This window comes from Coenobita brevimanus, chromosome 12, assembly GCF_032717465.1.
Source record: "Coenobita brevimanus isolate Jiangsu-jjx chromosome 12, ASM3271746v2, whole genome shotgun sequence".
Classification (NCBI taxonomy): Eukaryota; Metazoa; Arthropoda; class Malacostraca; order Decapoda; family Coenobitidae; genus Coenobita; species Coenobita brevimanus.
The window spans coordinates 16,244,066-16,264,957 of record NC_136965.1 but is presented as its reverse complement, the minus strand read 5'-3'; the positions used below and the strand labels follow the sequence as shown (position 1 = coordinate 16,264,957).

Genomic DNA, 20,892 nt, shown 5'->3' with positions numbered 1-20,892 from the left:
TCACTCACTAACTCATCACCATACCTGACCTTCTTTTGCCACATTACCTGATCATCATTTCTGACTGTTTCTTCCTCTAATGCTATGTAAACTTTATCCTCCACATTGTCATCGATTGGGGAATCACTCTGGCCCTGAATGTCTTTATTGGCCAGGTCACTGGTAACAAGTGAATTGCCAAGATGGGGGTGGAGGTTATGCAGTGTAAGGCATTGTCCCTGCTTGGCATCTTGTAGAGGAATAGAGGAAGGTGTCGCATGTATACGTACGAAAAATCACGCGCGAAAATTGAAAATTGTGCAAATTAGGGACCTTGCAATTGCATGACGTACCAGTACGTCGTCGGGACTGGCAAATGCAAAATGTTGCAACGTACCCATACATCGACGGGACGGGGCGGGTTAATATTTTCCATATTCCTTGTCTGTCCACTCTGTCATATGCTTTCTCTAAATCCATGAAGGCGTACAACATTTTTTTCTCTAGGAAGTTTTCCATGAAAGACCTAAGGGTGAATATCTAATCTACACAACCTCTTCCCTTCCTAAAACCTCCCTGTTCTTCTCCAACTAATTCCTCTGTTATTTCCTATCTTTGTCAATAAGTATTCTACCATATATTTTTCTTATTGCACTCGAAAACAAATGCCCCTTTGATTACTACACACTTCTTTTTCCCTTTGTACATACTGTATATATGTTTGTTATATACACCTGCAGGAGATACTGAAGACCAACTTTTAAAAATGTTTCAAGCAGGGGAAAGAATGCTAGACTTTGTGTCCAGTCAGAAGCAGCCTACTTGATGGCGACTAGTGTCCTGGCTCATCGAGTTAGCTGTTTATTTTTTAGAGCCTACAGTCGGATACTTTCAGAACAGACCACGTATAACCAACCCACCCGTTCCCTACCTGTCAGCAAGTGGGTTGATGGACTGTTATTGGCCCTTCCCGTATAGTCCAGCAGCTAAGGCCAAATTATCAGGTCAACCGTTCACTTTTTCAGGAAGGCACCAAATTTTGCACAGGTGTAGAATGGACCCATATGATCATTTTTCGAGATGGACCCCCCAAATTTGGGCCCCTTGGTGGCTGCCATCATGGATTTCAAAATGGTTGCCTAGCAACCCCATTTTCTTCAATAACTCCAATAATATGATAAATAGAAACAAAATTCCAATGGCTACCCCATGTTTTCAGGGTCTGGCAATCCAGTGGGATCATTGCTGGACCTGGCAGAGGTTGTTCATCTGAAGTCCAGTATGGCTGCTGGCTGAAATTGGTCTTTCGTTATAATGCAAGGCTATAAAAGATAGACGGAAAATTTCAAAGGCAAACGCTTCCTTTTCATTGGAATCATTTTCATGATCATCTGGTGTAGGCCATCTTGAAGTCCAAGATGGTGGCCCAGTTCTGTGAAGTTTATACTCAAACACACCACTTGTATTTTCTAGGGTTAGAGATCTATCATGTAGCACAACCATTGCCAGGACTGTTTAAGGTCTGTTCTTACTGGATTTTCAAATACCCTAAACATACATTTTTAGTAAGTTGATTTTGTCAGTTGCTGTCTCCCATATTGAAAAGAAGGTACTGCCATGAAGCCATATCACATTTTCAGTTATCTTATAGTCCTTTCAGTATATGCTGAGCGTTTGGGTGTTGGCCTTTCCCCCACGCGCTTTACTGCCAAGTCAGGCCCAACACACATCACTCTGTCTTATGATTATGTCAGCTATTTACTACTTCTAAATTAATTTGTATATATTTACTTCTCCAATATCACGATGTAGTGCTCCTCTCGGGTGTCTGCCCTTTCCTGTCTTCCATCCTTCTTTCCTTCCATCCTCTTCTGTCTTTCTCTCCTTCATTCTTTCCTTGTCCTTCTGCCTACAGGTGACTTTACACTCCTTCTGTCTTTCTTTCCTTCATTCTTTCCTTTTCCTTCTGCCTGTGGGTGACTCTACACTGAGTGACAAGCCAAATGGTTTCCTGTACACCAGGAAACTATTTATTATGCTGGATGGTAACTATATAACCAAATTATGGTGCCTGGTGGTTTAGTGGGTAATTATTGCGCTCCAGTCAGATTGAGCCGGTGAAGGTTTATATCCAAGGGGTGGTTGGGGTTGATTGCTCATGTAATGCCACTCAGGGATGAGTGAGGCTGATCACTCTCATCTTAAATGTAGAGACCAACTGCCTAGCCCCGGGCTCCTACGCTCCTCATGGGGCAGTGTAGGATTGGATGATGGATGGATGGATGGATAAGGCTATATAGTGTTATGAATGTTTCTTTTTTTATAATAGCAATGATTTTATATAAATACAACAATACTTGGCAGCGTTGCTGTCCGACGTTGCTTTCCTCCAAGCATGGGGACAAGTGACACAGTCAGGGATGACCATGCTAATCCAAAGGTCAGGTCACTTACTCTCTGGCCGCCAGACAGACAGACAGAGAGGCTTCTCCAATTCGAATAATTCATCACACAGTATAGTGAGTCCTTGAAATACAAAAACTCGAAGTACGAATTTCCGATGGTACGAAAGCGATAAATGTAGGACAAATTCCACGATACGAAAGTATCTGTCTCGATGGTACGAAAAATGATACGAGAGGAAATACGAAAAATTCAAAATGGGCTACAGTGCCATGCTTGCTTGTGGCGAGAAAATGAACTAACCCCTCTCTGGTAAACACATTTTCGCGTGCTTCCCAGTTGAGTCACGTCCGTCCTCTCCTCTCAGCTTCGCTGTAAGTTACGCTGTTTTTCGCTGTTCTTCACCTTTTCGTATTTTCACCATGCCTACTCAGCGCCCTACATCATCTCCAGCATCCGGGGAACCAGGTGCAAAGAAGAAACAGCATCGTACTGTCACTCTTGAGAGGAAATTGGAAATACAGTAGTTAGATTGATTTATTTACCGGTAAATGTGCAATGAAAAACACAACTATCTTCCCAGTTCAGTCTGAAGATAATTTACACCAGGCAAAATACAATGAAAACTCTGTTTCTACTAGAGCTTGTTTCAAATGGTTCGATTTTTCCACGCTATATTCGTCAGACTTTGGGAAGATACTTGTGTCTTTCATTGTACACTTAAAGCAGCAGAAAGACCTTATCAATTCAATGCATAATCCTCCAGCTTGTTTCTGTGATTTTCTGATAACTTTCAGTTTGGCAAATTACTTTCTCGGTGAAAAATTTCCTCCCAGTTATTATCGTCACTTTCCCCTACAATCGTTTCCAGCGCAGTGGAAGAAACTCAGCGTGCTCAAAGGTGGATATTGTTTCCCAGTTTCCCAACTTGAGGTTAGGTTAGGTTAAAATTATTAGGTACAAATAAGCTCGGTTAGGCCAGGTTTAAACACTTAGGGAAGAACAGTCCTTTCTGCCATTATGTTAACGAAATAAGAGTTGTCACACCAGAACAGCTAAAAATGATGGGGAAACAGATTTAATAAGAAACGTTTACTGTATTTACCAACCCAGAAATAATCTGAAAAATGTAACAGACTATCAGGAAGAACTGATTTGGTAAGATGCTTTTACTGCTTAAAGTAAAACATATGTTTAGCCCCCTCATTGGCTGTGGGTTCAGATATTTGCCTGCTCCTGTTGTCGGCCTTGGGACCATTTTTTCAAAGTTCTAAAATCAATTTCTTTTTCTTACATATATGAAAAGACTCGTCTGGCACGCCTGACTTTTTTTTTTTTTAATTATTTTTTCCCCTAAACCCATCCTGTGATTTGCTATGATTCGTGTAAGAATTTATAAAATTAGGATGCCTGTTACATCAGCGTGTATACATCGGCCGAAAACATCTGGGACAAAGGGAACTGTGAACGCCAGACTGCTGGAGGTGGTAGAGTAGGGTCGTGTAAACACACCAGTGACCCTCATTCCCTTCCCATAATTGCTCGCAGTTTTTTTTTTTTTAGCTCACACTAACTCAACGTCACTGACACCAATACAGTAAGGCGTTGTTCAGGGCCAGCAATTATGAAAGCGATAATGGAATACATTATTGTTTGTATCAGTCCTCTCTCTTTCACTCATACACATAAGAACAAACAAAAGAATGAGCAGTAAATGTACACTAACTCTAAGGAGCAGAAAGAACTGTGCTCAGTCAGTCCGAAATATATTGGGAAGAGTGATACCGAACGAAGAATGTGGAACTGATTGCTAACCTATGAGAACATGTGGGATGAAAGAGTAATTTTTTTCTGATTAGCTTATACTTTTGTTCCATATCGTCTCTTAAAATTGTAAAACCTATAATCTTTCTTTTAAGTATACAGCCTAAAGACCATACCAGTTCAGGTCATATTCTTCTAGTTTGTCTTCTATATTTTTCTGACTATTTTGAAGGTGGTAAATTATGTTCTCTTGCTGAAAGAAACTTACTCAAAATTAGGGCGCATGTAACATAAGCATGTAAACATCGGCGTGGAGTGAAGAGAACTCATGACTGATGGGATGGTAGAGTAGGGTCATGTACACACGCCAGTGACCTTCGTTCCCTTCCCGTAAGTGTTTGCAGTTTTTTATAATGCCCTAACTCAACGTTATTCACACCAAAACAGTGAAGTGTTGTTCAAGACCGGCAACTACGAAGGGGTTAATGGAATACTGTATGAAAATTCAAAATGGGAGCAGTGTATAGTGCCTCACTCGCTTGCCGAGAGAAAACGAGCTAACCCCTCTCTGGTAAACAAATTTTCCCGTGCTTCTCAGTTGAGTCCACGTCCCTCGTCTCCTCACAGCCTCGCTGTACGTGAGGATATTTTCACAGCCCTTCACTTTTTCGTATTGTTTTGCCATGCCTCCCAAGCGCCCTGCATCATCTCCAGCATTGGGGGAGCCCACTGCAAAGAAGCAGCAGCACCGTACTCTAATTCTGGAAAGGTAATTGGAAATTATAAGACCCCATGAGGAGGGGCAGGGAGTCTCGGAGATTGGGCGTGCTTTAGGCCTTGCTATTTCCACCATTGGAACTGTGACGAAGAAAAAGGAGATGTACAAGAATATGGCCACCTCCTTCTCTACAATTGTATTCAGGTATTACTTCTTAATAGGGGGGGGGTGAAGTTTAGGTGGGGATCCGAGGGGGTCCTGGGACGCATCCCCCTATTTATATGTGTATTTCAAAGGGGAAAATCGTTCCGATATACAAAATTTCGAATTATGAATTTTTTTTTGGTCCCTATCCCTTTCGTATATCAAGGACACACTGTATAGCCTTATTATATAAATAAATCTACACAATATTTATAACGTTCCTTTTATTATGCAGAGAGAGAGAGAGAGAGGCTTCACAGATTTGGATAATTCATCATACTGTATAGGCTTATCAACACAAAATGTATAGCGTTCCTTTTATTATGCAGAGAGAGAGAGAGAGAGAGAGAATCCGATAATTGACCCAGCAGGGAATTGACCCAGCAGGGAATTGACCCAGTAATCCGACATTGACCCTGTAGGAGATTTGGCAGCTCCGTATGTGGGGGAATCCCCAGACAGGCCAATGTTCAAATGCTTAGCACATACTGGAAGGACTACAGTTAATTTCATTATAATTCTAATCAGGCTCAATGTTTTGAATAATCTGACTGGAAAATGATTTCAGAGCCAACTGTTGGTAGGAAATCTATCTATCTATCTATTGCCAGACGCCTCAATCCCGTTCGGGGTAGCCAGAAACAAATCGCCTCCATGTCGCTCCGTCCCCCACCATTTCACTGCCCTGCTCCCAACTCACACCCCCCTCTCTCATATACCTCTCCACCCCATCCCTCCATCTCATCCTCGGCCTCCCTCTCCCTCCACCTCACTCACATACACTCTCTTCGCCAGTCTTTCACCCTCCATCCTCTCCACATGGCCAAACCACCTCAGTGTATTCCTCCTAACGCTTCCTATCACATCCACATCCACACCACAATGCTCATTTATATCCTCATTTGTCAGCCTGTCTCTCCATGTGACTCCACAGGCTCCTCTTAAATAACTCATTTCCACTGCTCTCACTCTTGACTTGTGACCTTCCAGTAACGTCCAAGCTTCACTTCCATACGTTAGAGTTGGTATCACAATACTGTCATGTAGTAACTTTTTCACTTCCATGCTCACTTCCCTGCTTCTTATCACTGCTTTCAAGGAACCAGCAACCTTTCTTCCCTGCTGTACCCTTTCAAGCACTTCACCCTCCAAACCTCCATCCTTACTCATCACACTACCCAAGTACTTAAACGTACTCACATTTTCCAATTCCTCACCATCCAATCTCGCCGTACATTCACTGACTTCACCTCTCTCAAAGACCATCACTTTACTCTTCCCTACATTCACCTTTAGATTCCGTTTCTTACACACTCTCCCAAACTCATCCACCAAGCCTTGCAGCTCTCCTTCGTCTTCACTCAACAACACAGTATCATCTGCAAACAACAGTACAGGGAGTTTCCAAACACTACCCTCTCTCACCAGGGCCACTCCAACATCCACTACCCTACCTTGTACCTCTTTTATTACCCCATCCATGTACAGATTGAACAACCATGGAGACATGACACATCCCTGTTTCAACCCAACTTTCAAAGAGAAAAATTCACTTAGTTCACCATCCACACGCACTGCAGCCTTCGCACCATCGTACATACTCTTCACAGCATTCAACAACTTCCCATCTACTCCATATATTCTTAACACTTTCCACAATCCGTGTCTATCCACCCTGTCATATACTTTCTCCAAATCCATGAAAGCCGCATACAACTTCTTTCCCTTCTCTAGAAACATTTCCACTAAAGATCTAAGAATGAATATCTGATCTACACAACCTCTTCCCTTCCTAAAGCCTCCCTGTTCTTCTCCAACTAATTCCTCTGTTCTTTCTCTAACTCGGTCAATAAGTATCCTACCATACACTTTTCTTATACTAAGAAGACAGATGCCCCTATGATTACCACACACTTCTTTTTCCCCTTTTCCTTTGTACAAGGGAATAATTATACCTGACTTCCAATCCTCCGGGACTCTACCTTCCTCCCAGGCCAATCTGCACATTTTCCACATCCATTCTACTACTATCTCTCCCCCATACTCCAGCATTTCACCACACACTCCATCAATTCCTGGGGCTTTCCCCAATTTGACTTTCTTCATTGCTTCCACAACTTCTATCCTACTGATTTCTTCCTGTCTTCTCACCTCCCTCCTTCTCCCAGCCATTTCCTAGCCACTTATACTAGCATTACTTCCATCCTGTATGTTCAACAATTCCTTAAAGTGTTCTCTCCATCTGCTCACTTTTTCTCCCTTCTCCACTAATAATCTACCATTTTTATCTTTCACTCCCCTGCTAACTTCACTTCCACCCTGTCTTACTCTTTTCACCTCTTTCCAGAACATTTTCTTACAGTCCCTCCACTTTACACTCAAGTTCCTTCCAAATTCCTCATCCTCTCTCTTCTTATTCTCTCTTACTAAGCTTTTCACCTCTCTCTTTCTTTCTACGTATAACTCTCTCTTCCGCCTCTCAACTTCTTCCACGCCCCTATAGCTCATCCATTCATTGTATGCTCAGAATTAATCACCTGCTCAGAATTAATCAGTTGCCACTGTAAAACTGCTTGCAAAGGGAACTGCAAGTACTACAAGGCTAACTTGCCATGTACGTCATTATGTGACTGCGGTGGACATTTTTTTAATATCTGAATTTGATCGAAAAGGCATGCAATAGATGTTTGCCGTTGTGTCAGAGTTATAACAGAAACGGGCTTCAGCAAGTAACCACCTTGAATTCCAAGATGGCCGACCTTCCACATAGGACAGTGATTCCATTGGATTGCCAGACCCTGAAAACAGGGTTAGTCATTGGAATTGTTTCTGTCTATCATAGTATTGGAGTTATTGAAGAAAATAGGGGTTCAAAGGCAACCATCTTGAACTCCAAGATGGCCGACCTTTGCCGGGTCAGAAAAATCATTCCATTCAAGTGCCAGACCCTAAGAACCTGGGGTTAGCTATTGGAATTATGTTTCTGGAAGGGGTGGAAGACGTATGTAAGATATTCACGGAAGAGATAGGCGCAGTGTGTGAGGCGGTTTGTGGAGTGAGGAGGAGATGCAAGGGTGTGCAAGGGACAGCATGGTGGAATGATGAGGTGAAACGAGCTGTGGAACAAAAGAAGAAGGCATATGGTGAATGGTTGGCGAGTAGAGGTAGGGGAGAAGATGAGAGAGAGAAGAGAGAGGTATATGTGAGCAGGAGAAGGGAGGTTAAGAGACTGGTGAAGGAGAGTAAGAAGAAAGTGGATGAAGAGTTTGGGAGGAATCTGAGTGTGAAATGGAGGGAGAGTAAGAAATTGTTTTGGAAGGAGGTAAAGAAAGTAAGGCAGTGTGAAAGAGGAAATAGTAGGGGAGTGAAAGATAGGAATAATAGATTGTTGGTGGAGAAGAGAGAGAAATTGAGGAGATGGAAGGAGCACTTTGAGGATTTGTTGAATGTAGAGAGTGAGAGCAGTGTGAGTATAAGTGGTTGGGGAATGGCTGGGAGAAGAAGAGATGAGAGGAGGGAGGAAGAGATCAGTAGGTCGGAAGTAGTGGAAGTAATGAAGAAGATTAAGCTGGGAAAGGCCCCAGGAATTGATGGAGTGTGTGGTGAAATGCTTAGGTATGGGGGTGAGATTGTTGTGGAGTGGATATGGAAGTTGTGTAGATTGGCTTGGGAAGAGGGAAGGGTTCCAGAGGACTGGAAATCAGGTATAATTGTTCCTTTGTACAAAGGAAAAGGGGAGAGAGAAGTATGTGGTAACCATAGGGGTATTTGCCTTCTTAGTGTGACTGGTAAAATATATGGTAGAATACTCATTGATAGGGTTAGGCATATGACAGAGGAGCTAGTTGGAGAAGAACAAGGGGGATTTAGGAAGGGAAAAGGGTGTGTAGATCAGATATTTGTTCTAAGATGTTTAGTGGAGAAGTATCTAGAGAAGGGAAGGAAAGTGTATGCTGCCTTCATGGACTTGGAGAAAGCTTATGACAGAATAGATAGGCAAGGTTTGTGGAAGGTATTAAGAATATATGGAGTGGAGGGGAAATTGTTGAGTGCTGTGAAGAGTATGTTCGAGGGAGCTAGGGCTACGGTGCGAGTGGATGGTGAGCTGAGTGAGTTCTTTGATCTCAATGTGGGACTGAAACAGGGGTGTGTGATGTCTCCATGGCTGTTTAATATATATATGGATGGGGTTGTAAAGGAGGTGCAAGGCAGGGCAGTGGATGTGGGGCTGGCCCTAATGAATGAGGGTGAGATTTGGAAGCTTCCGGTGTTGCTGTTTGCTGATGATACAGTATTGTTGAGTGAAGATGAATGGGAGTTGCAAGGTTTGGTTAATGAATTTGGGACAGTGTGTAGGAGGAGGAAGCTGAAAGTTAATGTAAACAAAAGTAAAGTTATGGTGTTTGAGAGGAATGAAGTCACAGAGTGTGCAGTGAGGTTGGATGGTGAGGATATGGAGAATGTGAGTGCATTCAAGTACTTGGGTAGTGTGATGAGTAAGGATGGAACTTTGGGGGATGAAGTATGTGAAAGGGTACAGCAGGGAAGAAAGGTTGTTGGTACACTCAAAGCAATGATGAGAAATAGGGAGGTGAGTATGGAAGTTAAGAAGTCACTGCATGATGGTGTTGTGATCCCTACCCTGACGTATGGAAGCGAGGCGTGGACCTTGCAAGAGGGGAACAAGTCAAGAGTGAGAGCAGTGGAAATGAGTTACTTGAGAGGAGCTTGTGGAGTGACGTGGAGGGACAGGTTGACGAATGAAGAAGTGAAGGAACGTTGTGGGGTAGATGTGGATGTGGTTGAAAAGATTAGGAGAAATACACTGAGGTGGTTTGGACATGTGGAGAGAATGGAGAATGAAAGACTGACTAAGAGGGTGTATGTAGGTGATGTGGAGGGAGGGAGAGGGAGGGGTAGACTGAGGATGAGGTGGAGGGATGGAGTTGAGAGGTATATGAGGGAGGGGGGGGTGAATTGGGGGGAGGGGAGTCAAATGGTGGGTGACAGAGTGACTTGGAGGCGTTTTGTCTGCGGCCACCCTTTGCGGGATTAGGGCATCGGGCTATAGAAAGATAGATAGATCATATTATTGGAGTTACTGACGAAAATATGGGTTGAAAGGCAGCCATTTTGACATTCAAGATGGCGACCATCAGGGGCCCAAGATTCTGGAGGTCCATCTCAAAAAATTATTGTCTGGGTCCCTTCTACAACTGTGCAAAATTTGGTGTTTTCCTAAAAAAGTGAACGATTGTTTGCCTTATCCGCTGGACAAGTAAAACCTCTAACTCAGAGACAAACGGCCACATAGGTTTATGGTTTGGCTCTAGATAGATATTGGGGGCAGGGTGGCTCAGTGGTAGAGTGTCGAACTCGGGACCAGGGGGTCGTTGGTTCAAACCATGCCTGGTAGCTGCCATGCTGGGAGGGGTAGTGCCCTCTTGTTACTTAGCAGGGCTATATGATCTAATAAGGTCTAGCTCGGGGGAACATTTCCCCCTTTCTAGATTGATAGACGCCTATCATTGTTTCTTAACTTTGCATCATCCCTTAACTACCCGGAAGTCATCACTGTCATCTAGCTTGGTCACATCCTTGGCCATCCTTGTTACTAGATTACCTACCATGACTAACACTTCTGCTGCCACTTACTCTGCCATACCAGCCTCACTTTCCCACTCATATAACCAGTCCATTACATTAATGACCTCACTCTTTCTTCAAATTTCTCTACTAAGCCTATGTGCTAAAATGCAAATTAATTTTTTAAGGACTAGATACATGCAAAATGAGGGCTCACTGGGCAGTGTTTTTAAATTCATAGAGATTCTTGTCTAATGGCAGCTCTTGTTGCAGGTCCACAGCTGAAACTGACTCTGCAAAGCAGATGTAAGCAGTGTGGTCATCAGAGAGCCACCTGAGTAATATATACATGGTAAAGTGTTGACATTATATAGGCACATGTTGTGTTGTCTCAGTACAGTACTGTACATCCTACATGAGGTACCTCTTCCAAATATATGTGGCTTATACTGTCTGTTCGTAATGTCTTTCATTGTAAGAAGTATGAATCACTGGATGATTGGTAGGAGTTGATCCAGGATCATTTAGCTGTTGTGATATCCTTTGCATTTACTGCTGTGCAACTGCTGCATGGACATTGGAGAAGAACTGGTAAAATAAGGAACCCAGTTGTATTTTAGACTGCATTAACAGCTTAAAACTCAGCAGTGAACTATTTATTTATAAATATGGTTACATAGTACTTGCAAGTGCAGAAACAGTTATTGTTCAGTAATAATGACCTCTGTATCAACAATTTTGTTCAGTGGAGACTAATTTATTAAAACTAGTTTGGGGGAATCTTATGACAGGGTGATAAAGGAAGAACCAGATGTAAAGATATATAGAGTCTGAGGTGGGTGACAAAATAAGGTAGGTGGCAAAAGAAGAACCAGATGTAAATTTAGAGTATGAGGTGGATGACAAAATAATGGAGGTGGTAAAGGAAGAACCAGGTTTAAAGTTACAGTGTGAAATGGGTGACAGAATAGTGGAAGTGGTAAAGGAAGAACCAGATGTAAAGTTAGAGTGTGAGGTGGGTGACAAAATAATGGAAGTTGTAAAGGAGGAAACAAATGTACAGTTAGAGTGTGAGGTGGATGACAAAATAATGGAGGTGGTAAAGGAGGAAACAAATGTACAGTTAGAGTGTGAGGTGGGTGACAAAATGTTCCTCAGTGACAATGAGACTGTCCTGGACGCAGTGTCCTCAGCTGAAGTTAAGCAGTTCAGATGTTTAGAGTGTGGTAAATCATTTCTTTTTAAGAGAAGTCTTATCCAACATGCAGTTGTTCATTCAGGAGTGAAGAATTTTAAGTGTGATGAATGTGGTAAACGATTTACCCAGAAGGCAAGTCTCACTAAACACCTATTAATTCATTCAGGAGTGAAGAATTTCAAGTGTGATGAATGTGGTAAACAATTTGCACAGAAGACAAGTCTCACCAAACACCTATTAATTCATTCAGGAGTGAAGAATTTCAAGTGTGATGAATGTGGTAAACGATTTACAGAGAAGGGCAAACTCACCAAACACCTATTAATTCATTCAGGAGTGAAGAATTTCAAGTGTGATGAATGTGGTAAACGATTTACAGAGAAGAGCAAACTCACCAAACACCTATTAATTCATTCAGGAGTGAAGAATTTCAAGTGTGATGAATGTGGTAAACTATTTGCACAGAAGGATGGTCTCACTCAACACCTGTTAACTCATTCAGGAGTGAAGAATTTCAAGTGTGATGAATGTGGTACACGATTTACAATGGAGGGAAATCTCACCAAACACCTATTAATTCATTCAGGAGTGAAGAATTTCAAGTGTGATGAATGTGGCAGACAATTTGCACAGAAAGGTGGTCTCGCTCAGCACCAGTTAACTCATTCAGGAGTGAAGAATTTCAAGTGTGATGAATGTGGTAAACAATTTGCACAGAAGGCTGGTCTCGCTAAGCACCTATTAATTCATTCAGGAGTGAAGAATTTCAGGTGTGATGAATGTGGTAAACAATTTGCACAGAAGCCTGGTCTCACTCAGCACATAGTAATTCATTCAGGAGTGAAGAATTTCAGGTGTGATGAATGTGGTAAACAATTTGCACAGAAGGCTGGTCTCGCTCAGCACCTATTAATTCATTCAGGAGTGAAGAATTTCAAGTGTGATGAATGTGGTAAACAATTTGCACAGAAGCGTAGTCTCGCTCAACACCTGTTAATTCATTAACCCACCCCATCCTGACGTTTATGGACCTTTTTTTTTTTTTGGCCCAAACATCCGCTTTTGGTGAGAAACATCGAAAATTCATAGAGAAATCGCTCACCTGAGGTTTAAAATACGCGATTTAGGTACGAGTACTTCCTTACCTGACTGGGTTTTCTAACAGGCTGGCACCAAAGAAAACGAGTTCTATGGGAGGGTAACTATTTTATCCACTCATAAACAGTATTTATTTATTTACTTGGTACGAATTTATATGTAGTACGAGAGTATATTGGTTTTCAAACAGTAATATAGGCATTATAAGCATTGTTTCACTCACTAACTCATCACCATTCATGACCTTTTTATTCCCACATTATCTGATCATCATTTCTGACTGTTTCTTCCTCTAATGCTATGTAAACTTTGTCTTCCACATTGTCATCTATTGGGGAATCACTCTGGCCCTGAATGTCTTTATTGGCCAGGTCACTGGTAACAGGTGAATTGCTGAGACAATGGCGTGCAGGGGAGGAAAGATTATGCGGTGTAAGGCATTGTTCCTGCTTGGCATCTTGTAGAGGAAGGTGTCCCGTGTATACATGCCAAAAATCACTCATGAAATCACTCGCGAAAATTGAAAATTGTGCAAATTAGGGACCTTGCAATGTTGCCGCGTTAATTCACATCGCCGGGACGGCGCGGGTTAAGGAGTGAAGAATTTCAAGTGTGATGAATGTGGTAAACAGTTTGGTCTGAGAAGCAGCCTCACCAGGCACCTATTAAATCATTGTGTAGGGAAGAGTTTCTAGTTTGCTGAATGTGGTAAACAGTTTAGTCTGATAAGCAGTTTCACCAGGCACCTATTAAATCATTGTGTAGGGAAGAGTTTCTACAGTAGTGTGCTGAATGTGGTAAACAGTTTGGTCTGAGAAGCAGTCTCACCAGGCACCTATTAAATCATTGTGTAGGGAAGAGTTTCTAGTTTGCTGAATGTGGTAAACGGTTGACTCAGTTGATGTCATCCACAGTTTAATTTATTAACCCCTAGGGTACGCAATTCTCCAGCCTTGACTGTCCCCCAGGACGCAAAAACAGACCAATTTTTCAACTTCCTCAAAGATTAAAAGTTTTATGCTCGATTTATAGAGCTTGAACTTACACACCTGAAAATGCAAACCCCACCCTCCTAGACCCAATAGTTACCGAGCAATGGTCTGTCAAAGTTTATAATAGTTACCCGTCGCAGCCCCGGCGAGAAAGAAAATATGCCGCTCACACCTGTTTTCTTCGCAACAATACGTACAAAAACCACCAAAATCAATTTTTTTTTTTTTGGTGTGTATAGCTGTTAAAAATCACTGTAATGTCTGTCTGTTTATCTATTGCCAGACACCATAATCCCGTACGAGGTGGCCATTTGACTCTGAGTTATTTGTTTTACAGGGAGGGGCACTAACTCTCCACCAACCCACTTGACATGTAGGGAGCACGTATGGTTTGGTTATATGGTTATCTCCCAGCGTTGTAAATGGTTTCTTGGCTTACAGGGAAACCATTTGGCTTGTCACTCAATGTAAAGCCACCTGTAATGGAAGGAAAAGTATTAAGTAGTGACAGGAAAGATGGGAGAAATAGGAAGAGAGGAGGGCAGGTGCTTAGAAAAAAATAAAATAGTAACAAACCCCCCAAATAAATATGATAAATAAAAATTATCCTTCTCTCCTCTCCTCTCCTCGTACCTCCAATCCCCTCCCTCCTCTTCCCTCCTCTCCTCTCCTCATACCTCCAATCCCCTCCCTCCCCTTCCCTTCTCTTCTCTTCCCTTCCCTTCCCTTCTCTTCCCTTCTCCTCTCCTAACCTCCCCTCCCCTCCCCTTTCCTCTTCCCCCTTCCCTCCCCGCTGAGCTGTCAAATCTAGCAAGGGAAATAGATCATGAACCCCCCCAATAAAAATATGATAAATAGTAAAAATTATCCTCCCCGTCTCTCCCCTCTTCAAACCTCCAGTCCCCTCCCTCCCCTTTTCTTCCCTCCTCTCCTCTCTCCTCTCCTTCCCTCGCCTCCCCTCGCCTAACCTCCCCTACCCCCTCCCCTCCCCTCCGAGCTGACAAATCTAGTTTTCGTTTTGTTTCGTTTTGAAGGCTCCAACATGCTTCCATGCGTCGGCATAAAATAAAATGTCTTTTTCAAGTGGGTTTTGACTAAAGACAGCTAAAGTAATTGTGGTGTGGATATCTGTATGCAGACACCAATAAATTACAGGTAATGATTAAAAAACGCGTGCCATAAAGCGTAAAAAATACGCAAAATATTCAAGGCTGGGGAGGTGCTAGGGGGTGCGGGTAGGGGTTGGGGGGGTAGGGGGAGCTGTTAAGGCCAGGAGGGGGTGGATGGGGATCGAGGGATGGGAGGAGACCACCACAAGACACAAAGGAAGGGCCAAAGTGGAGTACAGGGACATGGAGGGAGGGTAGGGGGGAAATACCCTCCCCCCAGTTGACTGGGGGGGGGGATGTGGGGGGGGATTCACATGGGAGGTGGGGATGCATGAGTAGGGGGTGGGAGGGGTTGTTGTGGTGGTAAGAACGGTGGGAGGTAGGATAGTAACAAGGTAGTGGAATAGAAGGACGTGGCGAGAGGGAGGTGGGGGATACACCCCCCCACCGCCTGGTTACGGGCCTGGGTCCCCTCTGGTGTGTCCAACACCTAGTTCTGATTGGTTAGAAGCCATCTATGTCACAGTTGGGGTGGAGCCAGCTGCCGCCAGTTTTTTGTGGATGTTGTACAATCGGTGTTGCTCGTTCTCTTAAGAAATTGCGCAAAAAGCCCGATCAATGAGATTAGCACTTAAGGGGTTAAGGAGTGAAGAAATTCAAGTGTGATGAATAGGGTAAATAATTTAAAGTCCTCTCCAGTATCAATTCAGGAGTGAAAAATTTGAAATGTGATGACTAGAAAACTGTGTAGAAAAAATTCTTATTCACTTGGCACCTGACAGTTCCTTCAGGTGTGAGAACAATTATATTGTTATGATAAATGTGGCAAAGCACATAGAAGAAATCAGCCTTTAACCAGGATGGTGCCACTCACTAACAAGTGAGGCAGAAGACATGTTTTATCTCTTAGGCTGCATTGCCAGATTAATGGAAAATTTTTAAAAAGCGTGTTGTAGAAAAAAAAAAAAACTATTTGTGAGTGCTTTGGTCTGTAGTGGCCCTTTAGCTACTGTTGATACTTGTGGCAGGCCACCCCTCTTGTAGCATGTCATAGAACCTACTGAGCCAAGACACCATTAACCATGGTTGATAATCAGTTGCAGGTGGGGACACTCACCACACACTCACTTGATGTACTGCTGCTTTCAGGTGTCTGCCCTTTCCTGTCCTCCATCCATCTTTTCTTCCATCCACTTCTGTCTTTCTTTCCTTCAGTCTTTCCTCGTCCTTCTGCCTGCAGGTGACTTTACGCTCTCTCTTGTGTCTTTCCTTCATTCTTTCCTCTTCCTTCTGCCTGTGGATGACTACACTGAGTGACAAGCCAGATGGTTTCCTGTACACCAGGAAACCATTTACTATGCTGGGTGGTAACTATAGCACCTGTGGTTTAGTGGGTAACTACGGCGCTTCAGTTGGATTGAGCCAGTGTAGGTTTATATCCAAGGAGTGGTTGGGGTTTATTAACCACATGATGCCACCCAGGGATGAGTGAGGCTGGTCACTTTCATCATAAATATCAGGACCAAGTTGCCTAGCCCTGGGCTTCTACACTCCTCATGGGGCAGCATAGGATTGGATGATGGATGGATGCATGATGCCACCAATAGGTTTTCAGAGTGTGATCTACTATGACACAAGATGTGCTGTGCCCATATTATGAGGGGACAGTCATTCACAATGGCATGACATCACAAGTAAGGATTCACACTGATTTTAAAGACAGTGCCCATATTAAGACAGGACAGTCCTTCACAGTGGCTTGGTGTTAACTAATCATGCCCAGTCAAGAGGTTACTTGCAGGGGTAGATTAATCGCTAGGCTGAGTACCTCACACCCAAGGCCCTCACCATTGAAAAAAAAAAAAAATCAAATTAATTGATAAATGATAAAATTACAGTGACTGGCATCACACAAGACCTCATGATGGGGGCCCCTTCCCTAGGTAGAAGCCCCAATATCTGGTTTAGCCTAGACGCCCCCCAACAAAGTTAATTTGTCCCTGATTACTTGGGCTCCATCTAAGGAGAGGATTATTGACAAGTAGGATACCAGAGTGGGGATGTCAGGGTCCGTGAATGGGCAGCAGGCTGGGCTGTAAGCAATAGCTGGTCAAACCAACATCCAGTGTATACTCCCTTCATTCTTTTCATATTATTTGTGTATTTCATCCATAATAATATTGTTATATTATGTGATGATTCAGTATAAAAATGAACATTACAATTTGTGTCATGAACATTAACAAATTAGCACATTTGACTGTAATTAAGGCCTCTTCTGTTTGTACTCATTGACAGATCATGGGGCAGATCCTGATGTGGTTCAGATTTGAATCCAGATTTTGCTCCTCTAGTTTGTGATAAATGAACAATAGCTGGTTGTAAGGCTGATTTTACCTGTGATGGTTTTCCATAGCTCTGCATGGCCCTGCTTGCCATGGATGATGATAATGATTTAAACTGCATGATTAATATTTTTGCTGTGTACAATTTTATGGCAGATATGAGATAAATGCCATGTATAGTATGTTTGTGTGGAAGCTTGGAGGGGTAATCATCAAGGAGACACAAAATCACCTTATTTTGCCCCCCTCCCCCTTCTCTCTGTTATGTTGATTTTTTTTTTTTTCCTGAGTGTATTTTTAAGTTTCAACAGACACCATCTTAGAATACCATTTTTTCACAAATTTTCCCTCATCAGTGCTCACCTGTCCAAACCCAGCCCCGTGATTGTAACATAACCTCAGTAATTCTAGCCAGCCCATACCCTACCTAACCTAAATTTTTGTAACCTAACCTAATTTATCCAGACCTAACCTATTTTAACCTAACCTAATTTTACCTAATGCAACCTAACCTAACCTGTTATAACCTAACCTTAACTGATCCTTACAATATTTACCCTAACCTAACAGTTTTCCCTAATCCAACCTAAATAATCCTAACTTGCTGGTTTTGGCATGTATAAGATTGTGACGCCATTGTATGCACAGGAGGCTGGTCCATTTGTTCCCCTGTTGTATACCCCTGTTGTGTAGGTGGGATTAGTTTAGTGGTTTATATGTGCAGGTGTGAGGAACATTCTAGAAATTAAGTGTTATGCTGTAGGATTAGGCTATTGTTTTAAGTCTGGAGATGTTAAGAACACATTCTAGAAATTGTTATGCTGTAAGATGAAGTTAATGGTTTATATTTGGAGATGAGGAACATTCTAGAAATTATGTATTGTGCCTTGGGATTAGCTGAGTGGATTGTATGTGAAGTTGTGAGGAGCATTCTTGAAATTAAGTTTTATGTCATAGGATTAGACTAATGTTTCATGTCTGGTGATAGGAGGAACATTCTAGAACATGGACATGTCTTACCTTAGGAATTTGTTCTTGTCATTATTATGTGTTGTTGATTTGAGTGCATTATTACGTGGTACAATGTGAGTTCCCTCCCAGGTTGTAGAATATCCTGTGTTGTTCTGGAGATGGAGTCACCTGTGGGGGAGGGGGGAGGGGTTATATAAAGGGACCATCGTGCCTCCTAATTTAGTGTGGGCAAGACAGCCAACAGACAGCAGTACAAGGTGGTTAGTCAGTCAGACAATGAGTGTTAATAAGTGAAAGACAGAGTAGTCAGTCAGTTAATGGACAATGAATATTAGGGAGCGATGATGAAGGTAGTGTGAGAGAGATAAGCCACCTTGCTTAACAAGTGTACCTCAGCTGTGCCTGGAAAGAATAAAACCCTGAAGTGTTCAGTGGCCTTTGATTAATGTCCTGGCTTGCGTACTCATTGTTCTTGACATATCAACACACTCTGCAGTGCCACAAATTGGTGTCAGGAGTGGCATATGTTTTGAGAGACGGAGACGCATGGATAGGTTGCCAAAACGGTGGCTGTATCTCTGGCAGATATACTTGCAGTATTAGTGTTGGAACTTCGTAGCCACCATTTATATATAAGTAACTTTTTAATCTTGTAATAGGTGAGTCTTGAGTTTTGGTCAAAGTTATTTTGGTAATTGAAGAGCAGGAGGAGTTAAAGATGAATACAGGGAGTTGTTCTTGATTTATTATCTTCAGTGAAAGTCTAAGTTGAGCAGCTTATGTATTACAAGGGACTTAATATACTGAGTCTAGTCGGACCCCTCTTCTTATTTGCTTTCTCCACTACCTGCTGGTTCTATGGCCAGTCCCTTTCTGAGCTCTGATTCCTACATTTTCGTTTAGCAGGGGTCGTGTCATGTGTGTTATACTGTCATGAAATGTTCTAGAAGCCTGTGTGTGTGTATTGTCACGAGGCGCTGTTTGTGGGCTATTGTGCTGGTGTGAGATATTCTGGAGAGGTGCTAACGTCACTTCCTTTGGCCCCTAGGTTTGACATTGACCTAACCTCTCCCAGCGTTTCCCAACCTGGGGGGCGCGCCCCCCTGGGGGAGCGTTTGAGATTGCTAGGGGGGATGTGGGGTAATCAGAGTTCAACATAGCGCTAGGCCATTCCAGTGCATACAGGGTATTCCCAAAGATATGTAGGAATAAGAAACTTTGATAGGAAAACATCACAATTGTCATTTCAAGCAACCACATGTAGTGTTGCCATCTAGCGTCTTAAGCATTCATATGGAACAGATAAAAGCATCGTTGTTTAGGCGTCAGAGGGGTGGCCCGGGTGGGGGGCATCATGAATGCAGTCCTGACCAAAGGGGGGTGCAGTGCTAAAAAGGTTGGGAACCCCTGCTCTAGACTATATTATGTATGTTGCTGGTTATTATGTATTAAGATATTTTACAGTCCTGACAGTAGCAGCACAGCAAGAACAAAAGAAATATTGCAGTGTTAGGAGCACAGCAAGAACAAAAGAAATACTTGCAGTGTTAGGAGCACAGCAAGAACAATAGATATACTTGCAGTGTTAGGAGCACAGCAAGAACAAAAGATATACTTGCAGTGTTAGCAGCACAGCAAGAATAAAAGAAAGATATACTTGCAGTGTTAGCAGCACAGCAAGAACAAAAGAAAGGTATACTTGTGGTGTTAGCAGCACAGCAAGAACAAATGAAAGATATACTTGTGGTGCCAAGATATACTTGCAGTGTTAGGAGCACAGCAAGAACAAAAGAAAGATATACTTGCAGTGTTAGGAGCACAGTAAGAACAAAAGAAAGATATACTTGCAGTGTTAGCAGCACAGCAAGAACAAAAGAAAGATATACTTGCAGTGTCAGCAGCACAGCAAGAACAAAAGAAAGATATACTTGCAGTGTTAGCAGCACAGCAAGAACAAAAGAAAGATATACTTGCAGTGTCAGCAGCACAGCAAGAACAAAAGAAAGATACACTTGCAGTGTTATAGTCTCACCAATCTAAAACCAAGGTTTGGGTGGAGTCCAGCCGGGGATTTCCCGGCATACAGCGTTGCCTTGTTTCCTATACTCTGATTGGCTAGTGGCTGACCTGACGCCGTTAGAGCTCGCCGCTCAAATCTCACCACGTGGCCTGACATGACTTCACCCACTTCTGTGTGTGTGTGTGTGTTTGTGTATGTGTGTGCGTGTAAAGACAAACTAATTTAAGTTATAAATATAACCAAAATAATGAATTTAAAAATCGCATTCTCTCTCTCGCTCATATAATTTATGATTCCTAGTATGGGCCTGGATGTTGCCGCTCGTGAGTGTTTTAACTTATTTATTTCTGTTAAGAAAATAGCGTATGTTCTACTGATTCCTTCAAATTATATTATAAACATAATTGTTACATTACTTACCCAACTTAGAACTACCGTGAAAGTCGGTAAAAGTAACTACATTTTTTTCAGCACCACTGTAAAATATGTATGCCACGTTTCTTT

General features: G+C 42.6%; 1 protein-coding gene across 1 annotated transcript in view; it reads left to right on the top strand.

Moving 5' to 3' along the window:
* Positions 1-17,384, top strand: part of LOC145412877 (uncharacterized) — a 117,503-nt gene extending 100,119 nt beyond the window's left edge. Inside the window, exons 4-5 of the mRNA XM_080282676.1 lie at positions 11,906-12,804; positions 17,350-17,384. Coding sequence (XP_080138802.1) covers positions 11,906-12,804; positions 17,350-17,384 — 934 coding nt within the window. The remainder of the gene's footprint in view (positions 1-11,905; positions 12,805-17,349) is intronic.
* The last annotated feature ends 3,508 nt before the right edge of the window (positions 17,385-20,892 follow it).